Genomic DNA, 22,447 nt, shown 5'->3' on the forward strand with positions numbered 1-22,447 from the left:
CAGGACAATTCTGTGATATCAATCATTAGGCCTTGCCAGGCACAGGCCTCATTCCTTGTCATGCTCCAGAAAACACGTGTTTTTAAAAAAGGGGCTCCAACATCTGCTTACGTACTGTTGTTCTCCAACGTTATATCTGTGAATTCAATGCACTCCCTATGGGCCTAGCATTATTATTGAGCAATAATTTAATAAGACAGTAACATGATCTTGCATCAACAGGCAGTCGGACTCAAACATGAGTTTACTGTATCTCCTTCCCTAAAATCTGACACAAGTTCAAAATCGGCATCTCAGTTCAGTTAAACACCGAATGAGATATCAGTTTGTCAACATTAAATAATTTTCTAATCAGGTACCCAGTAAATAGTATATTGACAATATTTGCAAACTATCTCTCACCTCTCCATGAATCTATCTTCCTATTCTATCAATGTGCATAGAAAAACTTATGGAAAGCTTATCCTGATCATGCTGGAAATGAACTCTCCACAGATCAGAGGCACTTGCCCAAAGTGTACCTTTGTGTGGTCTGGAATCTCTCCATTGCCATATTGCAACTCGCCAGGCTTTGTTACCTAGTTCAAATATAGCCACAGGATGCAGCTAATGATCAGAAAGAGGTGCCCAAATATAATTTTGGAAGAAAACAAAATTTAGAGTATTATCCTTTCCAGTCGTAATGATACTTTGATTCCAACAGTAAATTTTAAATTAGTTTTTTGCTGTGCAGTTGGTCAGTAAGTCTATGCTTTTGGGTGAACAAGAGTCTGGCCAGAGTTCTGAGTATCAGAAACTTGAGCAGTCAGGCTTTATAAACTGGTCAGGTTTGTTTTTCAATGTGTTTCCCTCCTATTCACAGAGTGGCTTCACTCCTCTGCATATTGCTGCTCACTATGGAAATGTAAATGTAGCCACTTTGCTATTAAACCGAGGAGCTGCTGTAGATTTCACAGCCCGGGTAAGTGTACTTTTTTCTTGGTCTGGCTTTGATTTTAATTATGTTTACGACTTAAAACTGTACAGTTTTTCTGTCTCTGACTGTTCTCCAGTTATGATGGGAGCATATGATAGAATGCGTACTCTTTCCATCAATAAAGCAGTGCATCTATTGAGGAGCTGGCTTTTCTGATAATTTTACCCCTCAATCCTGAAAAGCAATGTTTCAGAAGAGCAAATTTCTGATATCTTGTAGCTTGTTCTATTTGGCAAATGCTGTCTGAAGGGCTTTTTGATATTGGACTTGAGCATGTGCAGTTCCCAGCATGGGAGCCCACCAATCTGCCTGTCACTAAACCAAATGTTTTATTGTCGACCATTGATGACTTGGTATGTTGCACCTCATTATACTTAATAAAAATGTTGATTCAGCACATCAGTGGCAATGCTGCATAATTTCTTGTTACATTACCCTAATACATTTGGCCAGATAGAGTAGAATTTTAACCCTTAGTCCACTGTTTCCATTTGAATTATTGCCTGAACACGAAAGTAGCAGGTTAAAGCAATTGACCTCGACTGTCAGTATGGGCAATTATTTGCATGTTTACAAATGGTGTATCATAACGCGAAGCAGCTTTAATGTACCGCACTGCACAACACCAGTATACTCTATCAATCTATAACTTGACTTTTGCAATTATAATGACCAACAGAGGACCAACCAGATAAACTCTGTAGTTCTGAAGTAAGTTTGATGTGACATGAACACAACTTGTTTTTGCATTCCTAGAACATGGTAGACACCATTGATCAGTATTACACGAAAGAGTTGTGCAGTAATGAAAATTGTAGAGGTTGGTGAGCTCAGTGACTGGATTCTGGTTTGCAATGCAGAGTGATGCCAATAGTATGGGATCAATTCCTGCACTGTACAAGGTCACCATGAAAGTACGCCCTTCCCAACCTCACCTCTCACTCATGGCATGGTGATACTCGGGTTAAAGTTCATCATCAATTATCTCTCTCCTGGTGCTATGACAACTTTGCCTTTTACCTAAGAAAAATTGCACCATTACAAGGAATTGTTAGGTAAAGGATTAAAGAATATTATAATAAGAAATCGGAAATGTAATCTGTCAAAGTTAGAAGAGAGAAAAAAATAAGCATTAGTTAGATGAAGCAGGGCATAAGATAATCCCCTGGAATGCTAGTGCAACCATTGTCTAAACTTGTATAATTAGGACAAAAATAGCAATTATGTAAAAAAAAAAATTTGTAGATCTCAGAACTGAAGAAAATCAACCTTTTTCTGGAGAAAAATTGCCGTGAGTTTTACAGGCATGTTGTGTCTGTAAATCAAGTAAATGATTTACTATGGGTGCAGGAGCACAAGTGTCTATTTCATCTGAGCAAGGTTCAAAGAAACTACAGCATACATCTAAATTAGGCGAGATCAAGGACAAAAAAAAATGAATGGAGCAGCAAACATACCAGTGAAAACAAAGGTATGCTGAAAATGACATGGAGAAACATCATTTAGAAGCTGTCTTCTAGGTAAGTGCAAGAAATGATCCAAACTACTACAAATCTGATTTGAAAAATTCAATCCAATAAAATTAAATAAGACAGCAAGGATCAATTTCAAAATATTAGGTTCCTTACAGAGGAAAGCTAAATTGATAAACAAGTCTTCTCCCCATTCAGTCCATTCAGAAATGTACCATTTCTATTGTGAGAAAAACAAAATAAAAGAAAATTTGATTGCATCAAAGCAACAACTGGGATGAGCCAACAGAATGAGTGATTTCACTGGGAATTGTTGGCATAAGGAATGACAAACTACAGACATGCTGAGGATCAATTATCTTCAGTAGATTTCGCAAAGGCGAAATTTCAAAATTTGGGTACGTGAGAGAATTTGGTGCAATTTTCAAACTTAAAATGTTTAATCACATCTAGTTTCTACTCACTAATCCTGAATGAATCAACGTCCAAATCATTTATTATCTGTTACAGGAGATAGAAATTGTTAAACTACTTCAGCTCCAGATGTATATCATTAATTGTTTGGTACAAAAGCATTGACAAACAGAAATCTAGCGTCAGACTTTGAAATTCACTGAATGATTCTATCTTATAGTAAAGTGACAACAGCTTTTGACCTTTTTGAAGATTTCAAATCTAAAAGTAGAAACAAAAAGGTGGGCATGGATCATAGTAATTATACAGGAAAGAAAGATGGCAACCTCCTTCCTATAATTATTATTCTGGAACAATTCATATTAGAGAGCTTATCATTATTAAGACTCTTTGAATAGAGGAACACCAACAGTCATATAAAACCTCATACAAACAAAATCTCAGAACTTCTGCAAACTTGAAAGATCATGAAAAATTTTAGCAAATACACCATGGAGTTTAAGAATTCTGGCGTACTGAAATTATATTGATCAATCATATCACATCATGTTCACTGATTCATAGACAGACAAGGTCTGTCTATCTTAAGAAAGCTATTAGACATTGTTTGATTGTGAAAGATTCAAATCGTTCATGTATCATAGTTTCTTTGATAAACATGACATATCACTATTTTAGAAATCTTTGGATGATTGTACTTTGTGCATAAAAAAACAGATGGATAGACTGCAGAACCAAATCCCATGGGTGCCATATGTCTATGGCAAAATGCACGCTGTTGGCCAGAATGTGAAAGACAATTGCAAAATCTCCCAAGAATATTTAAGCTTCATTTTATATGTTACTGGAAATATTTGCCCAGAAATTGAAGCAAAAGTGAACAGAGTAAAAAAAAAAGTCAGAAATATGGATCCTCCGAGTAAGACTAATTGAGGTATGGCCCCAAGTAATCCATATATCTGTCTCTGTTCCCAAAATTGTATTTTTTTTCACTTGAAGAAAACCTTTAAGAGTGTGATGTAATTGGAGTTGAATTATTGCGTTTTAATGAAGTGAATACTTGGTAATTTTCATTTATGTATGACTGTATATCCCTTCACGCTTCCCCCAACCCCAATCCAGAATGGAATCACTCCACTACATGTTGCTTCCAAACGAGGAAATAACAATATGGTCAAACTGCTTCTGGATAGAGGAGCTCAGATAGATGCCAAGACAAGGGTGAGTTTTTGTTATTTGATTTGCTATTTCTTATTCCATGATACTTCTGCAGTTTATGCAATATCATTGTTGCAGAATAGTCCATTTTGAGAGATTGGGAAGAGCTATGTCTTTTTAACATCAGCGAATTCATTGAAGCTAGGTTAGAGTAAATGCAGCCACAAGTGAGTGCATCTTTATATCGACCAAATGCTGTGCACTGTGGGGAAAAAAAAACTCCTAGGATGAAAATCATATTAAAACTGCATGTAATTCCTTTAGTAAAGAAATTCCTTTCGTACATTCTTTTAGTCTGCTTTCGTAAATAAGACTCGTTTTGAAAAAGCTACTGTATTGCAAAGTTGATAGAAAATCAGGATAGAAAGTAAAAATTTAGAATGCACAATTTTTTTCTGTCAGCAAGTTTAGAGGATACTTGTCACTAGCAATTATTATACATCCCCTTCAATTATGAGGTGTAAAAAGTGCGATGTGCATCCAGTGCCCAGTTCCTGATGAAAGTTTATCTACTTGGCAGCCAGTGAAGTACTCATTTAAAATGGGTGTTAAACACTCAGTACTAAACTGAGGCCTAATGCCTGTTACAGCACAGCTCAGCTAAACTGCATGTAAACTCAATATATTTTTCAATCTATGCAGTGTGTCCTTAAAAGAACTGCTGGAGGTTGCTAATGGAGGGGTCCTTTTGTTCTTCTATTTATTTTTTGGAATGTGAATCCAGGAAAAGCAGAAGTCACACTGACCCAAATTGATGACCTTCAGTCTGGTTACCTGCATTAGGGATGTCTGATTGCCATCCTTAGAATTAACTTTATTCAAAAAGACTCAATCAAGTTACTTTTTGCAAATCCCCCTGATTTTCATTCCATTGAATGCAAGCAAATCACTTCCCCTACTTCAGAAGTGGCTTCCATTGTGAAATGTTAGCTTAACAAAGGGACAAATACTTGCAACATCATGCTATTTAATTTTTGCTTAAAAATGTGCACATGTACAATGGTATTATTAATAATTTTAACAGAATCCAAAAATAAATGAACAACCTTGTGATGTGAAGGCACTTCCTTACTTTATCACCTTGATTTGTATTTAGTACATGTGTTCATTATTCACCTATCTGTGCATTTGGACTATTTTGACATGATGTGTGGTTTACATATATCCTTCGTGTACATGTTGCTTAAGTGATTTTGTTTGATTTTCTTGGTGTCTCTTTTTCTTGCTTTATCTGCATTCCATGTGTTTGCTATGGCTATGGGTTTGTAGGGCATTGATGAGGTAGGTTTGCTGTCGCATGCCAGTCCTGTGCCTTGAAGGGGGAAGACTATTCACGCTTCCTCCTCCACTCAAAGTTCATACATTTCTCATTTTTTGGAGGTGCCAGCTATCCTGTGCGACAGGCTAACAATGGAAAACAAAAAGTCCATGTGAAAAATTACAATACAAACAGACGGAGAAGTACCCACTGTTTATCTCTGTCACTTAATTCATATTCATACCCTGTTCAGCACCCATTTTGACATTCACCTCATTGCTGTCCTGAGCTTTTTACTGATTACAAAGTGCCCTATAGTTTGGAGTTCTCAGGAATACACTACTGGGGTCTGGTGGCTATTATTGCCGCTGAAGTCTTTACATACAGTGGGGAGTGTTGAGAAAACTAACAGGCAGGTAGTACCATAAATCTACTTTTTTTTTGGAAGAATCATAAATGTCCTTATGAGGAAATTAACATGTTATAAACGATTTAGTTCCTGAGAATTTTAGAATCTATGTAGAAGCAAGTAAGTTGATCTAATTCGCACAATTTAAAAACCTGCGAGCTAAGTTGGAATACTGATTTTATGTCCATCTAATATTTTCTTCATTAACTGAAACAGTAAATAAAATTGGCTGGGATGTAAAACCACTATCCGCGTCAGATTCCGCTTGAATAAGTTAGATACAAAGGTTACAGTTTGTGTCGGTGTAAAATCTGTTTCTTTGTAAAGTTATAATGAGGAATATTCTAAATAGATCCTGACTTTTTTTTCTGTGCTAGCCGATCTTGTATTTCATTCTTGTACTCATAGTAATAACATGGGCCAATTTTCCATCAGTTTCAAAACTAGATATCAAAAGGAACTGGTTCATATTTAACTATTATGTAATGCAGCCGGAATTTAAGACTATCAACAGGAACCTATTTTACACTCCAACATTGAATTGAGTGGAGACTAGAGTAATTATGGTTTAGGGTCCATTTTATCGCAATGTTATTTCAACACTGACTAAATAATTTGTTGATCCAGGATTGGTATATTTGTTTAATGATATACTACAGGTATTAGCATTCAGAAAAGGGTACATTTTAATTGTTGTAAGGAACTAAGACCCAATAAAATGATAATTTGTTCCCTTTCAAATCAAGATTCTTTAGTTTTATTCTAGCTGAATGTTTGTTTTATTGTTTGTTCTTTATTGTAATTATTTGTTGCTTTCATTGTTATGCCTGTACCCACAAAACGCTCACCTTAATTATCTTACCCATGGCAGTTGTATCACTAATTCCATTATCCAAGTACAAATAAGCAGAAATATTGCTTTAATTGAAAACTAATTATCATCAACTTCATTGTTTTATCGTTCATCCTGTCCTTAATCCCTGCCTTTAATCAGCACTAACAATATTGTTGTACAGTCTAACATCTTCCTCTTTAAATGTTAACATTTAACATACTCCAATCTAAGAGGAAGAGGAAACAATGTTGCCATTCTTCCAGTAGTGAAACTTAAGGAACAAATTAGTTTCCAGTAGGCTCTGTAGTATAGCACTCTTAGTTTGACCTGTCTCTTCCCAGCTCACCTGGAGTGTTGCTGTTTACTTTCAAAAGAACTAAATTTATTTATTTGTGTATTCATTAGGTAAAAGGTAACTCAAAGCTGTAAAGCAATAGAGATCAAGGTTTAAAAGAAAACAAATTATGACTTGAAAGCCATTGTGACTTGATGGATGCATTCTAAATCTTCTCCTTGTATTTTGATTGTCGATTTCATCAAACTGCCCTTTGCTTGTATTGATAGCAGAGCAGGCTCAATTCTAATACGATCTTCTCTATCTCCTAAATCTTATGCTATTTAACTGTTCTGTTAATCAATACCATTTGTTGAACCTTAACAGAGCTGCTGATTATTTATAGGAATAGAGAGCAGTTTAAAATTGGCAACAAAATAGAAAGGGTCAATTCAAAATTTTGAAAGTGAATTTTCTATTTCCAGTAAGGTTATTTTGCCCGGAGACACAAAACTTAAGTGGGATTTCATTTTTAAATAACCAAATTTCACAGTTTATTTATCACAATAGTTTTTTTTCTGGATTGCAAATTCTTACATAGGAGTAAAGCTTGAGCTAGTTATCTTGCAGTATGTATTGTAACTGTGTTGTTCTTTTCAATCAGGATGGATTAACTCCACTTCACTGTGCTGCAAGGAGTGGACATGATGGAGCTGTAGAGATTCTGCTTGAAAGGGGAGCACCAATGCTTGCCAGGACAAAGGTACCTAAGTGTGCAGTATTGCATAGTATATGATTTAATTCTATGCATTTCAGAATCATGCCTAGTAAATTCCTTATTTACTGAAGCCTGGATGATGTTTTCGAACTGGGAATGTTCGATGTTAACCTTAAATGCGTTGGACTCTCTCAGCATAGTGTTAATCCAACATACTGCCCTGAATTCCTCTCCTGAAAAACAACTTGCGAAGGTTAGAGTATAATCGTAGCAATCTCTTTTTAAAAATGTATACTCTGCATATCGCGTGAACTGAGTAATTTGGATAAATTCGGCATTGTAGTTCATTATAGTTCTGGGTGACATGGTGGCACAGTGATTAGCACTGCTGCTTCACAGTGCCAGGGACCCAGGTTCAATTCCACCATCAGACAACCGTCTGTTTAGAGTTTGCGCATTCTCTCTGTGTCTGTGTGGGTTCCCTCTGCCTGTAGTTTCTTGTCCCAGTCTGAAGATGTGCAGGATAGATGGATTCACCATGCTAACTTGCTCATACTGTCCAAGGATGTCCAGGCGAGGTGGGATAGCCGTGGGAAATGCAAGATTACAGGGATAAGGTAGAGGTATGGGTCAGATCCTCTTTGGAGAGTCAGTGTGAAGTTGATGGGCTGAATGATGTGCTTCCACACTGCAGGAATTCTGTGATTCTGTATGACCTGTCCTAAAGTCTAGGAAATGTTATCCCTTGCTGTGATGGTCATCAAAGTGACTTTAAAGGAGAAGTGCTACTCTGTCCTTTTGCAGTAAAAAAATTTCATGCCACAGCAATGGTTGTGCTGCATTGACCAAATGTGCAGGTTTCATTTTAATTTGGTGTTAAAATTTATGAACTAAGGTTCTTACTGAGAATATGATGTGAGTCAGAACCAAAAAGTACCATCTTAAAATGTCCATGGTTCAATTTCTAACTTAATGAGAGTTGTTTGATTTGAAGGATGCAGTAGAATAGCTTGCTTCAGCATCTCAGGAACACAGCAGTGAATAAAATCAAATAAGTCTTTTGCTCTTGATTGACCCTTACTGTCAGTATACAGATGTCACATGAAATGGTAATACAGTACGCCAATTGAAGATAGGAATGCTGTTCCTTTTAAAAAGTAATATCATGCTAATTTAGACAGGTAGAATAAATAATTAAATGAGTAACGTTGAACTAAGTTGTTGGAACAATTTCCTAATCTTTACTAATCAATAAGTTGAATGATTTTACCATTGATAGTATAACCTGATACTGCTTAATAATTGAAGTTGTAAAAGCAGAGGGGTCGCTGTGTAAATAGTCACGTGACTTCTAATCTGCTGCTGCAACTTTGGCCGATCCTCTTGAGAAACAGTTTGTTTTGTCATATCTCCAGATATTGTCCAGTCTTACTACTTGTGGCCCATTAGAGCCATTGCGTAAATTCTATCCCAAGATCTTGAAATGACAACAGGCCCTCAAATTGATAAATGCATTTCTGAAAAAAGTCAAAATTGTTTTTTTTTCCTCCATGAGCATATCCCCCGTTCCATTTACATGAGGGTTGTGTTGATCTATTTCTGTCAGTTAAGCAGACATTCAGCAGAAGCCTAGAGAAACTGCAGCTTTTTATTTTGGAACTACTACTTGTGCCAAAGAAAACTTCTCCCAAAGTTAGGGTAGATGATTAGGATCCTTCAATACCTCTGCCCCAAATAGCATCTACCCCAAATTTGAATGAGAGATTGATAAATAATAACTTTTTCTCAATGTCTTCTTCCTCCTTGTGCAAACAGAATGGTTTGTCCCCTCTCCATATGGCTGCACAGGGAGATCATGTGGAATGTGTCAAGCATTTACTACAGCATAAGGCACCGGTTGATGATGTCACTCTAGACTATCTCACTGCTTTACACGTTGCTGCTCACTGTGGTCACTACAGGGCCACCAAACTACTACTGGATAAGAGAGCCAATCCTAATGCTCGGGCACTGGTGAGTGTAATTGTAGCATAAAATAAAGCAATTGTTCTATTGAACTGTACATGAGCTGACATCAGCAGGTTGGTAGGTAACTATAGAGCTGCACTGTTACTGTTATTTCTGCTTTGTGTACAGTTATGATCAAAAGTTATGATCTACTTCACGTTAACCATAAAATTGCACAATGTAATTGAAAATTGTCACATCAAAAGGTGTGCCTATCTTACTGAGTTGTCTCTTCATCTCCCATTGCTTTCTTTCAGTTCAAAGAAGACTCTGCAATTTGTTCTCAAGGATTAGTTTATGCTCGTTTATAATGGCCTCTAGAAAAAGCTGCCAGGACTCCTTAGCCTGACTTACTTTTCATTTCTAAATGGAAGTGCATAGCTGCTAAATGGTCCCTTCATTAAATTGCCCTGTCAAATTGAAGCTGCGTGCACAAAGTTAATCTCATGGTGCAGCCCATCATGATGCTAACATACCATATAATTATATTAATTTCTCAAGCATGGAGTTATAGCTTTTTGTTTTTTTTATCTCTTTCTTGATTTTAACAATTTTTCCATCTCGTAGGTTGCAGCTAAGGTTGTGGTTTATTTTGGTTTTCATGGAATTAGTCAGTGCAAATGTAAAACAGATGTTTACAGTAAATATTCTGCGAAAATTGACACAACAAGAAGAATGTTGTAGCAAGTGGGGCCAAAAGAATCAGCTTGTATGTTAAGCATACATGTGATATACATCAAATATATTGTCGATGAAATTAGCATTAAGATTCATAGTTTCTGCACATTGTATTCTGTTATAGATGACTCAGTTAAGCTTTTTTTTGCAATTATCTACATTCACAAGTAAGTAGTTATATATTTGACAACTGTGGTTAATTGTTCATATGCTAACTGTCAGATTTCTGTTCATGTGGATGTTGAAGATCCAATAGCACTTTCTTCACGTAAAGTTATCCCAGTGTACCAGCCAACACCCATCCCTCAAGTGAGATCATCACTATGTAACTGATCATTCAGTTGTTGATGTTTGTGGAACTTATCTCTGTGCGAGTTAGCTGCTGTATCTGCATGCTGTAAATAATTAAGGGTGTGAAAGTATGAACAATGTCATCACTGTGGTACATGTTATAGAAGATAGTCCATTCCAAAAAAAATTGAGGCTGAACCAGGAAAATTCTCCTAAACACTGTAGTTATGAATGGTAGGCATAATGGTATGCTGCCAATAGCTGAATGATAATATGACCATTTGGTAATTTGGGCACTCCATGAGACATTCTATCTCCTTTGAAAATTCATAAATCCAAATCAATGCAATCAAAATTATCCAACAGACGTAAATATCACTATAGCTGCAACAGTAGAGTTAATGCCCCTTATCAGTACCAACCTCCTGGCGATCTGTAAGTTACTATAAGACTCATTCCCTACTTGTTTTGTGTTTACTGACTGCTGAACCAGTCATATCTAAATGTTAGATTGTCCATTGCAAATGAGATAAATGCAATTTCAAATTAAGTATTGTTTTTTTTCCCATACCCAAACGCACATCTTGGAGTGTTTGGAATTGAATCGAGCCTTATGATACCTCCAGCACTGTAGTATTTTTACAGATTAGAGTTTCTTGCATTGTAACAGTGACTACATGTCAGAAGTACTTAACTTGGTTGTGAAGTGTTTTAGGCTTTCTGATTTTCTGAGTGGTGGCTTATAAATGAGTAAATAAATTTGAAAGAAACGTTTCTTGTTATAAAAGCACAGTTAAGTGACTGGTAAAGACGAGAAATGAAAACGTTCCATGAAATAGATGTATTTTTAATTTGGACTTTTCAAGATTATTCAGATATGAATTCATCTAAATAATTTTATTGATCCAGCAATAACATCTAACCTAAAACCACAATGTACGTTCAATGAGAAGTGTTTATTGATCATGTGCATTTCTGAGTTCCATGACCCTTTCTTAACACACAACTGTTGCAAATCGATGCCGCAGAAGAATCAAGTGAGCACTCTGAAGGCTGGTAATCCCTTTTAAAATTGTAACCAGCAATGTTTCTTAAGCTAAAATTATTACATTTCTATCTGGCAATAATATTATTCTTCAGAAATTGCATAATAGCATGCTAATGATCATCAATGTATGACCTCTATCAATACTGCAGACATTGGGAAATCCTCAGCAAGCCAGGCAGCTCAGTCTAGAGCGAAGACCCTCAGATCAGAACAGTTTTGATGAGAGATCATTGATGCAATATGTTAACTTTATTTTTCTTTCCGTAGATGCTACCAAATCTGTTGAATATTTACAGCACTTTTTCTTTTTATTCCTACTGTCATTCTGTTATAGTTGGACTTGTATACAGTTTCTAACTCCTTATACTACAAACCTATGAAACAAAAAAGGAAGCAGATGATCTGGACCATCAAGTACATCCTATTCAGATGTGATGAAACCATATATAACACCAACTAGTTCCCTTGTAATCCAGTCTCCCAAGACACACAAACCCAGGGGGAAGAAAAAGTACCTGAAGTCAATTTAGTAACAATTTTGGAAAGCTCGTCTCTGATCTAAGATAATCAAAGAGATTATTGTAACCACTGCTAGTCAGTCTCTTTGAACTGTGTAACTTGTAACAACTGCTCTGAAGATTCATTTAAAACATTAGTGTTACACTTGTCTACCAGATTGCACGCTTCTTCAAGGAGTACCTGATTAAGAAATAAAAATGTAGTGAAGAATTCTGGACGTGAGCATTCTGCACATGTGTATGAATATTTTTATTTTGATTCCCTCTACAGTTGAACAGAATCAGCCTGATAGCATTATGTTGAATTAAGTTTTCCCTTTGTCATACACAATTTGCTTTTACTCTGTGCATTGTGTTGCTGAACTGAGAACGTCTGACTTGTAGGAATGTCATTTTTAATCAATATGGTCAGGCTGTACCTGTCAGTTGTGATAGAGAGTGGTTATGAAGAAACAGCATGCACTGCAGTTAGGAAGTGTGATTGTGAAGGGTTACATAGGGAGACTTTATTAGAGGTCAGACTTGCTTTGGGAGAGAAAATCATTCCTACTGTGACCTTAACTAGCAAAAAGATTAATAAAACCGGTGACAGGTTCCTCCTTACAAAGCTGACTAAATTATTCTAGTGGCAGGTCCCAGACTATCCAAAGGCAAGCAATTTTAGATGCCCTTGAAGAAACCCTTACTCTGTTTGTGCTTGACACCGCATGGCATATAACTTCATTGCAGTGTTAGCCCTGAGTTTAAAAAATGGTGAGGAAAGAGGTTTGACAAATTTCAAGAATTGTTCCTGCCTATACCATCATTAAATTTGACATTTGGCACGATGTGGATATGACTGAACTTGGAGAAGCAGATGTGTGCGGATCTTTCCTTGGCCCTTATTGTTCATGCTGCCTGGCCTCACATCGAACTATGAGCTGTCTGACTATAACTAATTTTACATCTACAACTCTCAAGCCAACGGGTTTAGTTGAAGCACAGTCTGAGATTATGGGATCCTGAATAAATTAGAATGAGATTTGCGTGCATGATCTTGGATTGACAACTTTGTGTGCATGCTTAATGTAAACACTAACCTGATTGTTTTTTTTTATACAGAATGGCTTTACTCCACTGCATATTGCATGTAAGAAAAACCGTGTTAAAGTGATGGAACTTCTTGTGAAATACGGGGCCTCAATACAAGCCATAACAGAGGTAGAAAGAAATTTTAATACCTATTTTGTAGCCTCTTTTGCATCAATTTAAAATAATTTGCAGCCCCTTCAGAGGAGTAAAATGTAATTGCTTTGTTTCACAGTCTGGCCTTACACCAATACATGTGGCTGCCTTCATGGGCCACTTGAATATAGTTCTCCTGTTGCTGCAGAATGGAGCGTCTCCAGATGTTTCTAACATTGTAAGTATGGCTAGCCTTCATTAAAGCAGATTATGTAACAAAAGATCTGGTACTTTTAAAAAAATTCCTTTTTATTGCATCATTTAGAAACAAACAAAGAAACTTACAGCACAGGAACAGGCCCTTCGGCCCTCCAAGCCTGGGCCGATCAAGATCCACTGTCTAACCTGTCATCTATTTTCTAATGGTCTGTGTCCATTTGCTCCCTGCCCATCCATGTACCTGTCCAAATATATCTTAAAAGATGCTAACGTGTCTGCGTATACCACCTCTTCTGGCAAAGCGTTCCAGGTGCCCACCACCCTCTGTGTAAAGAACTTTCCACGCATATCTCCCTTAAACTTTCCTCCTCTCACTTTGAACTCATGACCCCTAGTAATTGAGTCCCCCACTCTGGGAAAATGCTTTTTGCTATCCACCCTGTCTATACCCCTCATGATTTTGTAGATCTCAATCAGGTCCCCCCTCAATCTCTGTCTTTCTAATGAAAATAATCCTAATCTACTCAACCTCTCTTCATAGCTGGCACCCTCCATACCAGGCAACGTCCTGGTGAACCTCCTCTGCACCCTCTCCAAAGCATCCACATTCTTTTGGTCATGTGGCGACCAGAACTGCACACAGTACTCCAAATGTGGCCAAACCAAAGTCCTATACATCTGCAACATGACCTGCCAACTGTTGTACTCAATACCCTGCCCAATGAAGGAAAGCATGCCATATGCCTTCTTGACCACCCTATTGACCTGCGTTGTCACCTTCAGGGAACAATGGACCTGAGCACCCAGACCTCTCTGTTCATCAGTGTTCCCCAGGACTTCTCCATTTACTGTATAGTTCGCCCTTGAATTTGATCTTCCAAAATGCATCACCTCACATTTGTCCGGATTGAACTCCATCTGCCATTTATCTGCCCAACTCTCCAGTCTATATTCTGCAGTAATTTCTGACAGTCCCCTTCACTATCAGCTACTCCATCAATCTTAGTGTCATCAGCAAACTTGCTGATCAGACCACCTACACCTTCCTCCAGATCATTTACATATATCACAAACAACAGTGGTCCCAGCACAGATCCCTGTGGAACACCACTGGTCACAGGTCTCCAATTTGAGAAACTCCCTTCTACCAGTACCTTCTGTCTCCTGTTGCCTAGCCAGTTTTTTATCCATCTAGCTAGCACACCCTGGACCCCATGTGACTTCACTTTCTCCATCAGCCTGCCATGGGGAACCTTATCAAACGCAAAGTTTGTTTCCAATGGAGAAGAAAAAAAGGAGAGCATGAATAAGTTTGAGATGCATTCCTTTGAGTGCTCTCATTGAGAAATAACTACAGTGTGAAAAGAACAGGAAAGGTTTATCTTTGTATGTTACAGGCTGACTTTCACACTTTTTCCTTATTGATCAAACTCACACAAACATCCAGTCACCATTGATTTGGGTTCCAGATAAACTAGTTCTACTTATTAATGCTTAGCAGGATGTTGCGGACAAACATCACTATTTTGAGCTGTGCAGCTGTTGTGAAAAAGGATTCACTGCACATTAATCTGGTTTTACACCCAAAAGCGTAAGACTATCCTTTCTCAGCAGGTCCACAGTATGATTGTAGAAAGTAGATAAAACTATATCACAGTGTTTGGAATACTTTACAGGCTGTATTTTACTTTTTGTTAACGTTGAATGTGGTGAATCTGAAGATCTTGGAAAACAAATGTAACTGACTTGTGCTCACACTAACCAGGACTAACTCACTAGAGTATTTTAACAAATAACGACCCAGCAACAAAGAGCTTCTTGATTCGCTGAATGAAAGCTACAAATGAGAAACACACAATTGGCTCTGAATACAATTTTGTTTTTCAAATACTGAAACAAGGAAAAGAACTTAAATTGTCAGATTTCTGTGAAGGTAAAATATTGGTCAAGAACAAAGAGTCACTGGAAAATTAATAAATATGGTTTACTTGCTTCTATACTGACTTTTGTACTTTGATGCTCTTGAGAACACAAACATGAAGAAGAGAAAACTCAGTATTAATGCAGGGAAAGATTTATTGTAGAAGAACAGGTCCACTGTGCCACTGTTTGTTGTCCTGTGAAACCACTAGCAAATGAATGGCAACACTCTGAAACATGGATGGCTTCTTTTTACCACTAAAGAACTGAGCATTTCAACAAATTTGGAGAGGACAGTGCTGTGCTAACATGCTCACTCTGGCTATTAAGTATTGTCAGGCCATGGAGGTGCCATCAGATTGAGAGGGATGGGTGAATTGTTTGGATGGTTGGTAGGATGTCGTGTCTGTCAGCGATTGGAGGTGGGGGAGCAGCATTTGTGTTAGGGTGTCCAGACTGATGTGGAGTGGATGCCAGGTCTGGTTGGGGGCTTTTGGATTCAAGGGTAGGAATTTTGGAGGCAGTGGTGGAGGGATGGGGAGAGTGGCAGCAGAAATGCTGTAGGCTGTATTGGGCATAAATATATTTGTTTATCTGGGTTTCTAAAGTGGATGCAGTTCTTCAAAATGAAGATGACTGAAAATTTCAGTAAGAATCTCCAAAACTGTTTAATTTGGACAAATTGAAGCAGGAGTATCACATTACTCTCTAAGAAGATGCCAACCCCATCTACTTGTACACTCCCTGGAGCATTCATCATCCTTTGGTGGAGAAAGTGAAATCTCAGTGAGACAGCTTGATTGAGAATGGGGTCAAACCATCAATGACAGTACAAATAAGGTGATGTTTAGGACTAATAACTATTTCCAATACAAATAGAGATCTCCACAATTCTTCACAAACCTATATGCAGTAAGTGGACTATGGTAGATGTCCTTGCATCAAGATTTGAGATTTGTGACTACATTTATTGTACTCTTCTGGCACTGTTGCTTCAACATTTGACAATTTAAGATTTTATGTTTATCAGAAATTTTCCAAAATCCCAGAATGGAAACAGGGAACAGTTTGTCATAGGAATTAAATTCAATTGCGTGATGAAATGAAGATAGGATGGCCAGGGACATGTAAAAGGCACAGCAAATTGCAGTAATAAATGAGAAATGACAGTTCTCTAGAATGACACTTGTGTTCACATGGTACATTATCTAAGGGCAAGGCATCACTGGATCCAAGTAACACAATAGCTGTCAGTGAATTTCTAGTATTGAAGTGTGCAGATGGTGCACAGCTCTAATTAGGCATAATGAATTAAATGGCTGTAGTGAGTAAGTACCCACAAGTTACCTTTTAATTCAGCTACTCATTAAGAATTCTCTCAGACAAACGATTACTGAAACAATAATTTAATCTTAATTGCATGTAGCAACCAAAATGAGGCCTCACAACCCAACTTGGCTATACCCAATTAATAGCCACAATTCCACCAATAGCACCTGTCTCTATAAGTGTCCAGGGTTTGATCCTTGTACAGTATTATTCTTTGAAGTTCTGCTAAAGGAGGAATTCTGATGTTTGATTCTTTTATAGATTTTCATCCTTCAGATCTAGAATCCGATATTATTGATGATTGTTTAAAGTTCTTTCGTCCAAGATATTGATTATTCTCCTGGAGTCTTTGATACTGCAGCCTGTTTCCTTTTCAGAAGTAACTTCATTTTGTTCCTTCTTACATTTGGCCCTAACTTCTTGAAGAGACAACTTTCCTGTGATTAACTTGTTAATTTCTTCTGCAGGTCAATGCTTGTCGTTTGTGGCAAAAACTTCATCCAGTTTATCATGCAAGTGTCAAAGCGGTTTTATTTATATAATCTCAACTCCCAGGCATGGTCAATGACTTTCAATTCCTGTATAAGTTTCTCCTTGTCTTTATTAGTTTACCCTAGATAGAGTTATTGCTGCTTCTACCTGTGTGTAACAGTTTATCTTTTGTTGATTCATTCATTCCATGAGTGGTTATTAAAATTCTTAGTGCTGTAATATTACATGGGAAAGCTTACTCCCAACATGGTTGGTCTTACTGAACCTATTAGAGCAGCTTTGAAAAAGACCTGCATTGGAATTGAAGTCAGCCTTAAGCTTTTGCAGAGACTAAGGAGAAGCTGCTTTTGATTGAAGTTTTTAAACATGTTGCGTACAATCCATATTTATTCACTACAGTAGCCACAAATGTATTTACTATAGTACTTGGAGCAATCCTTATTCAAGCACACATTTGATGGAATGATACAAACATTCCTCAATTTTATATTTTTAGAGCTTTGATGATTGAATGGAGGAATGCAATCAGAGAAAAAAAAAGCATTAACATTTGGGTGGGAATGTTGAAGATTCACACACTATTTCCAGGAGCTGAAATTCCAGATTGCGATAGACCACAAGCTTGGGAAACATGACTGTCATAAAAAAAAATTACTTGTACCTGACACATGCAAAAATTCAGGCTATTGTTGAAGAGATATGACTGTTGAATGATCTCTGTTTTAGGCAAGACACAAAAATCAGCAGACTCCCTCTTGAGCATCTAAACACCAAACAGTTAAAATCTTGGGCTTGTGGAAGGAGTACAGTCTTTTTCTATGGCAATATTTCTAGCGGGTGGAGGTACACTTTGATAAATCTGTGCATCTCAAAAACTTGGTAAGGTGAGATAAGTGTCTGAAAGCCTCATCAAAATGTAATCCAGTTGCCCAAGTGATGAAGAGTAATTGAGAGCAAATGCTTGACAACATTGGAAGGTTTATTGACATATGGCCGTAGAATTGTCGTACCGAAGTTGTGCAAAGAGAAATCGTACAGATGCTCCACAGGCAACATCTAGGTGACACAGAGCAGAGCAGGAGCACAAAAGTAGTGTGGTGGCCAGGCATGTTGAAAGACATACATGATTAGCTTGGGAGTGGGAGGAAGGTGAAAAAGGGAGGAGTATAACCACTTGCCTGGCCAACTCTTGTCACCAATCTTAGTAATCTATTGGTGGACAGATTGCTGTGACACCCCATATATCTCTTTGCATATTGTAATCCACAGCCCTGAAAGTAACAGTTTGATCTTGCAGTGTGGCATTTTATCCTTTTATGATGGCAGCCTAATCTACCAGTATAGCATTCAGATGCTGAGTGGTTGTTCCATGTTCAGCAACAGAAGTGGCAATATCAAGTTATTAAATATTGCACTGTATTTAGATCCACAAGTGGAAACAGATTTGACCAGTACCTTAATGTTAGATGCTGTATACAAAACCTTGTGCCATGCTCCATGTCTCCTGACAGTGACTCTAAGTTTTCTGGAATATCAGTATTCTTCTGGAAACTGTACCATCAAAGTTTGCATTTGAGTCTTTGTGAACAACACCACCTTCGGTGACCTGGTACATATAATTCCCTGTCCTTGTGCTCTGCCTTGCTGTAGTCTCGCCGTGTCCATTGTTTGAACAGGCACACACATCTTCTCCAACGTAACTTGTACATTTGTGCAGCATCACTATCTGAACTGATGGCTGTAGGTCTGAGAGTGAGTCATGATTCACTAACATTCTGTTGTGCTGTTCTTCCGCTACTTGAACACATTGTATTCCTTTCCTTTCTGAGAGGAAGAAGGCAGAAGGATAAAGTTGAGAAGTGGGGATGAGAAAGTAAGTAGTTTAACTATTTTTAAATTGGAACTCAAGGTACTTCTAATCAACCTATTCAGGGATGTTATGGCATCACCTGTGGAGCAGGTGGGACTTGAAACCAGGCCTTCTAGCCTACAGATAGGAATGCTGCCACTACACCACATGAGCTCTTCCACCATTTGCATAGTTTTTGGGACAGTGCGATGAAGGTCTAGTGCGATATAAGAAGCTAGGCTAAACATAAAGATTCCGTGATTTTCGATGTTGTTTTTATTAGCCTGTAACTGACCACAGTCTCACTAATCATATCCATTTATTGGCCAGCACTGTCTGCTTTAGTTGTAAGGATGCTCTCTTTCCTTCTGGTTGTAGGCTACACTGACTTGGATCCTTCTCTTACGGCAAAGTAACTGTGGTGTAATCGGTTTGGTTTGTACAGGTAACATAGCTAAGCAGCTGAGTGATGGGCACGATCTGATCATCTGATAAGACCTGGTGCTTACAGGAAGATGTGATATTTGAAGATGCACTCACTGAACTTCACTACTCTGAGATGATTCTTGGCGCTTTTACGTCATGTGACCGTCATCTCCTGCTTTTTCTATTTCCCTTGAAGGTCTCTGTCCCATAGATGTAGGGCATCTCCCCTCCTCTCTGCTTCTCTTAACAGGGCTTGCATTGCAGTGTCCATAAACTTTAGTACCCACTCTTTTCCCTGTTGTGACATCCTTTACTCTTTCTCAGATCAGATTTGTTTTCATCCACACATCCAAAACTTACTTCAATCCCAATGTGCTCCTGTTTAAGAGATCCAGACCAGCTTTAAGCAATGTGAGCCAGCTTTGAGTGGTTGCAGCTACCACTTCTCTTGCACCTACTGATCCATAGTGGAATTAGCAGTGGTAGGATGTGGGTGTCAGTTAAATGGATTATAAAGGTAAAGAAATGTTGTTACAATTATATAAGGCATTGGTGAGTCCAAACCTGGAGTATTGTGTCTAGTTTTAGTCTCCTTATTTGAGGAAGAATGTGGTGGCACTGGAAGCAGTTCAGAGGAGGTTCACCAGGTTGATTCCAGGGATGAAAGGGCTGTCGTACCAGGAGTGGTTGAATAGCTTGGGCTTGAACTTGCTGGAATTCAGAAGAATGAGGAGGGATCTGATCGAAAGATATTTAATGCTAAACAGGATTGATAAGGTGGACTTTGAACAGATGTTCTCCCTTGTGGGACAGTTTCAAATAAGAGGCCATCGATATATGGGAGGAGGTAGTTCCAAAACTGAGATGAGGAGAAACTACTTCTCTCAGAACGTTGTGAATCTGTGGAAGTCACTGCTCAAGAGCGCAGTGGAGGTAGAATCAATCAACAAGGAAGAAACAGATATCTTTCTGATGAAAAGCAAGATAAAGAGCTGTTGGGATCAGGCAGGAAAGTGGATTTGAAACCAAGATAAGATCAGCCGTGATCATGTTAAATGACTGTGCAGGCTCAAAGGGTGGGATTGGCTACTCCCGCTCCTAATTCTTGTGTTCCGATATAAGTGAGCAGGCAGAGTGAAGATGGTGGGCTGCCTTGATTGCAGTCAATGGGCATCGGCTAATACAGTTATCCAATTTTTAGCCTCCTTGATCTGTACACACAGAGCTAAAAGACAGATTATTTGAATTGAATACCTTTTAGATTTCAGGGAAATCATAGTTTGCCCAGCTTAATTCTCATTGTTCTTAACCGTTTCCTTAGGTAGAAATCTGGAAAATGTACCTCACGATTTGAAGTGATTTTGCAAACAAATCAGTTGCTGTACGTTTCTGCCTTTGATGATTTATTCTTGAACACAATGGAGATGGACCTCTGTGTTAAAGCTACAATAGTAATGATGCTCTCTTGCTTGCTTATGAACTGTTTTTGTTTCTTCAGCGTGGAGAAACTGCGTTGCACATGGCTGCACGAGCTGGACAAGTGGAAGTCGTGCGTTGCCTACTGCGCAATGGGGCCCTCGTGGATGCCAAAGCCAGAGTAGGTGTCTTGAAAGTGCACTATAAGAATGTATTTATTATTGTTGCCATTGCAGATGTTGATACTAAAGGTGTTTTATAAAGAACAAATTGCTGTCCAAAAATGTCCTCCAGTGCATACTTTTATGTGCTAGAGGTGCATAATCAGATAAAACTAGCCTTTGTTAGTTAGGGAAGATGTTAGACCACCAAACCTGATCTTCCTTCCATACCCTTATGTCCCTAACTGTAGCATTGATGCTCATTGACAAAACCTTATCTTAGGAAACATGGCATCGTGTTTTTTTTTGAAACCACCAACAAATTTACTCTAATATGTTGCAATATAAGTTGTTACACATGTGGCACATATTTTGTGTAGTTTTTTTGTGATTTAAGAAAAGTGAATTAGCATTATAAAAAGCAAGGTTGCTGAAATAATTCTTTCGGGCAGATTTCACAACCAAAGCAAAGTGTTTAGGTGAAGGAAAAACACCTCCCCCAAATTGTTGTGTATTTGTTATTGATTAGGATTCCTTTGTAATTTCCACAAATGGTATTGAGTACAGGCAGGAGTTCAATCTTGTGCACTGAATTGCTCACTAATCAATACGCTGCTAAGCAGTGGTTAAAGATTGTTGAGTGAATATCAAGGTTAAAGCAACAAATCCAGGGTAAGTTCAATTTCAGTAGACAGCTCAATATGAAATTGGCTTCAAAAAAGCACACTATGTTTGATCAACATTTAACATGAAGAAGATATCTTTTGAACAAAAGACACTTGGTTATATCTGGCAATTACTTGAAAATGAGATAATTAGCTACATTCAGCTCCAAACATATTATCTTGTGGCTTAAGTTGAAGTGATCTTATACAGAAGAAGAGTTGGTGTCAATATGGTAATCTTCTGAAATTTTTATTTCTGTCAGTTGAATTTCCATATTGACTTTCTTCCCTTTTCCGTGGTTCACCTGTCTCCTTTGGTGAATCACTTTGTCTGTGACTATAGTTAGTCATTGCTGATCAATGTGAATCATTAAAAGAAATTCTGGGAAAGAATAAGGGGAAACAAGAACTGGATTTACAAACACTATTTCTGTAAAGTCCTGTAGAAAAAAACCAGCCCAAGATCTGACACAATTCTTCTGCGTAGAGCAGTGATAATTGAACATCAGATTTTAACTTTGTGAACCTAATGGAAGTCAAGATAGATGATAGGTAAAAGCAGCTGTTCTAAGACATTCCCACAGTTTCCTGGTAGTCACTGTTTTGATATATCTATTTAAAATAAGTCAAGCCTTTGAAAATACTATTTCTATGCATGGGTGAGTTGGACCAAAGAGTCTGTTTCCATGC

At 37.8% G+C, this 22,447-nt stretch overlaps 1 protein-coding gene across 7 annotated transcripts in view; it reads left to right on the top strand.

The window, feature by feature from the left end:
* Positions 1 to 22,447, top strand: part of ank2b (ankyrin 2b, neuronal) — a 794,414-nt gene that overhangs the window by 602,919 nt on the left and 169,048 nt on the right. For all 7 annotated transcript variants that reach the window (XM_059645900.1, XM_059645896.1, XM_059645912.1 and 4 more), the window contains 7 exons: positions 863 to 961; positions 3,985 to 4,083; positions 7,521 to 7,619; positions 9,390 to 9,587; positions 13,218 to 13,316; positions 13,420 to 13,518; positions 21,014 to 21,112. In XM_059645900.1, coding sequence (XP_059501883.1) covers positions 863 to 961; positions 3,985 to 4,083; positions 7,521 to 7,619; positions 9,390 to 9,587; positions 13,218 to 13,316; positions 13,420 to 13,518; positions 21,014 to 21,112 — 792 coding nt within the window. The remainder of the gene's footprint in view (positions 1 to 862; positions 962 to 3,984; positions 4,084 to 7,520; positions 7,620 to 9,389; positions 9,588 to 13,217; positions 13,317 to 13,419; positions 13,519 to 21,013; positions 21,113 to 22,447) is intronic.

The sequence above is a fragment of the Stegostoma tigrinum genome, chromosome 1 (assembly GCF_030684315.1).
Source record: "Stegostoma tigrinum isolate sSteTig4 chromosome 1, sSteTig4.hap1, whole genome shotgun sequence".
In the NCBI taxonomy this organism is placed as follows: Eukaryota; Metazoa; Chordata; class Chondrichthyes; order Orectolobiformes; family Stegostomatidae; genus Stegostoma; species Stegostoma tigrinum.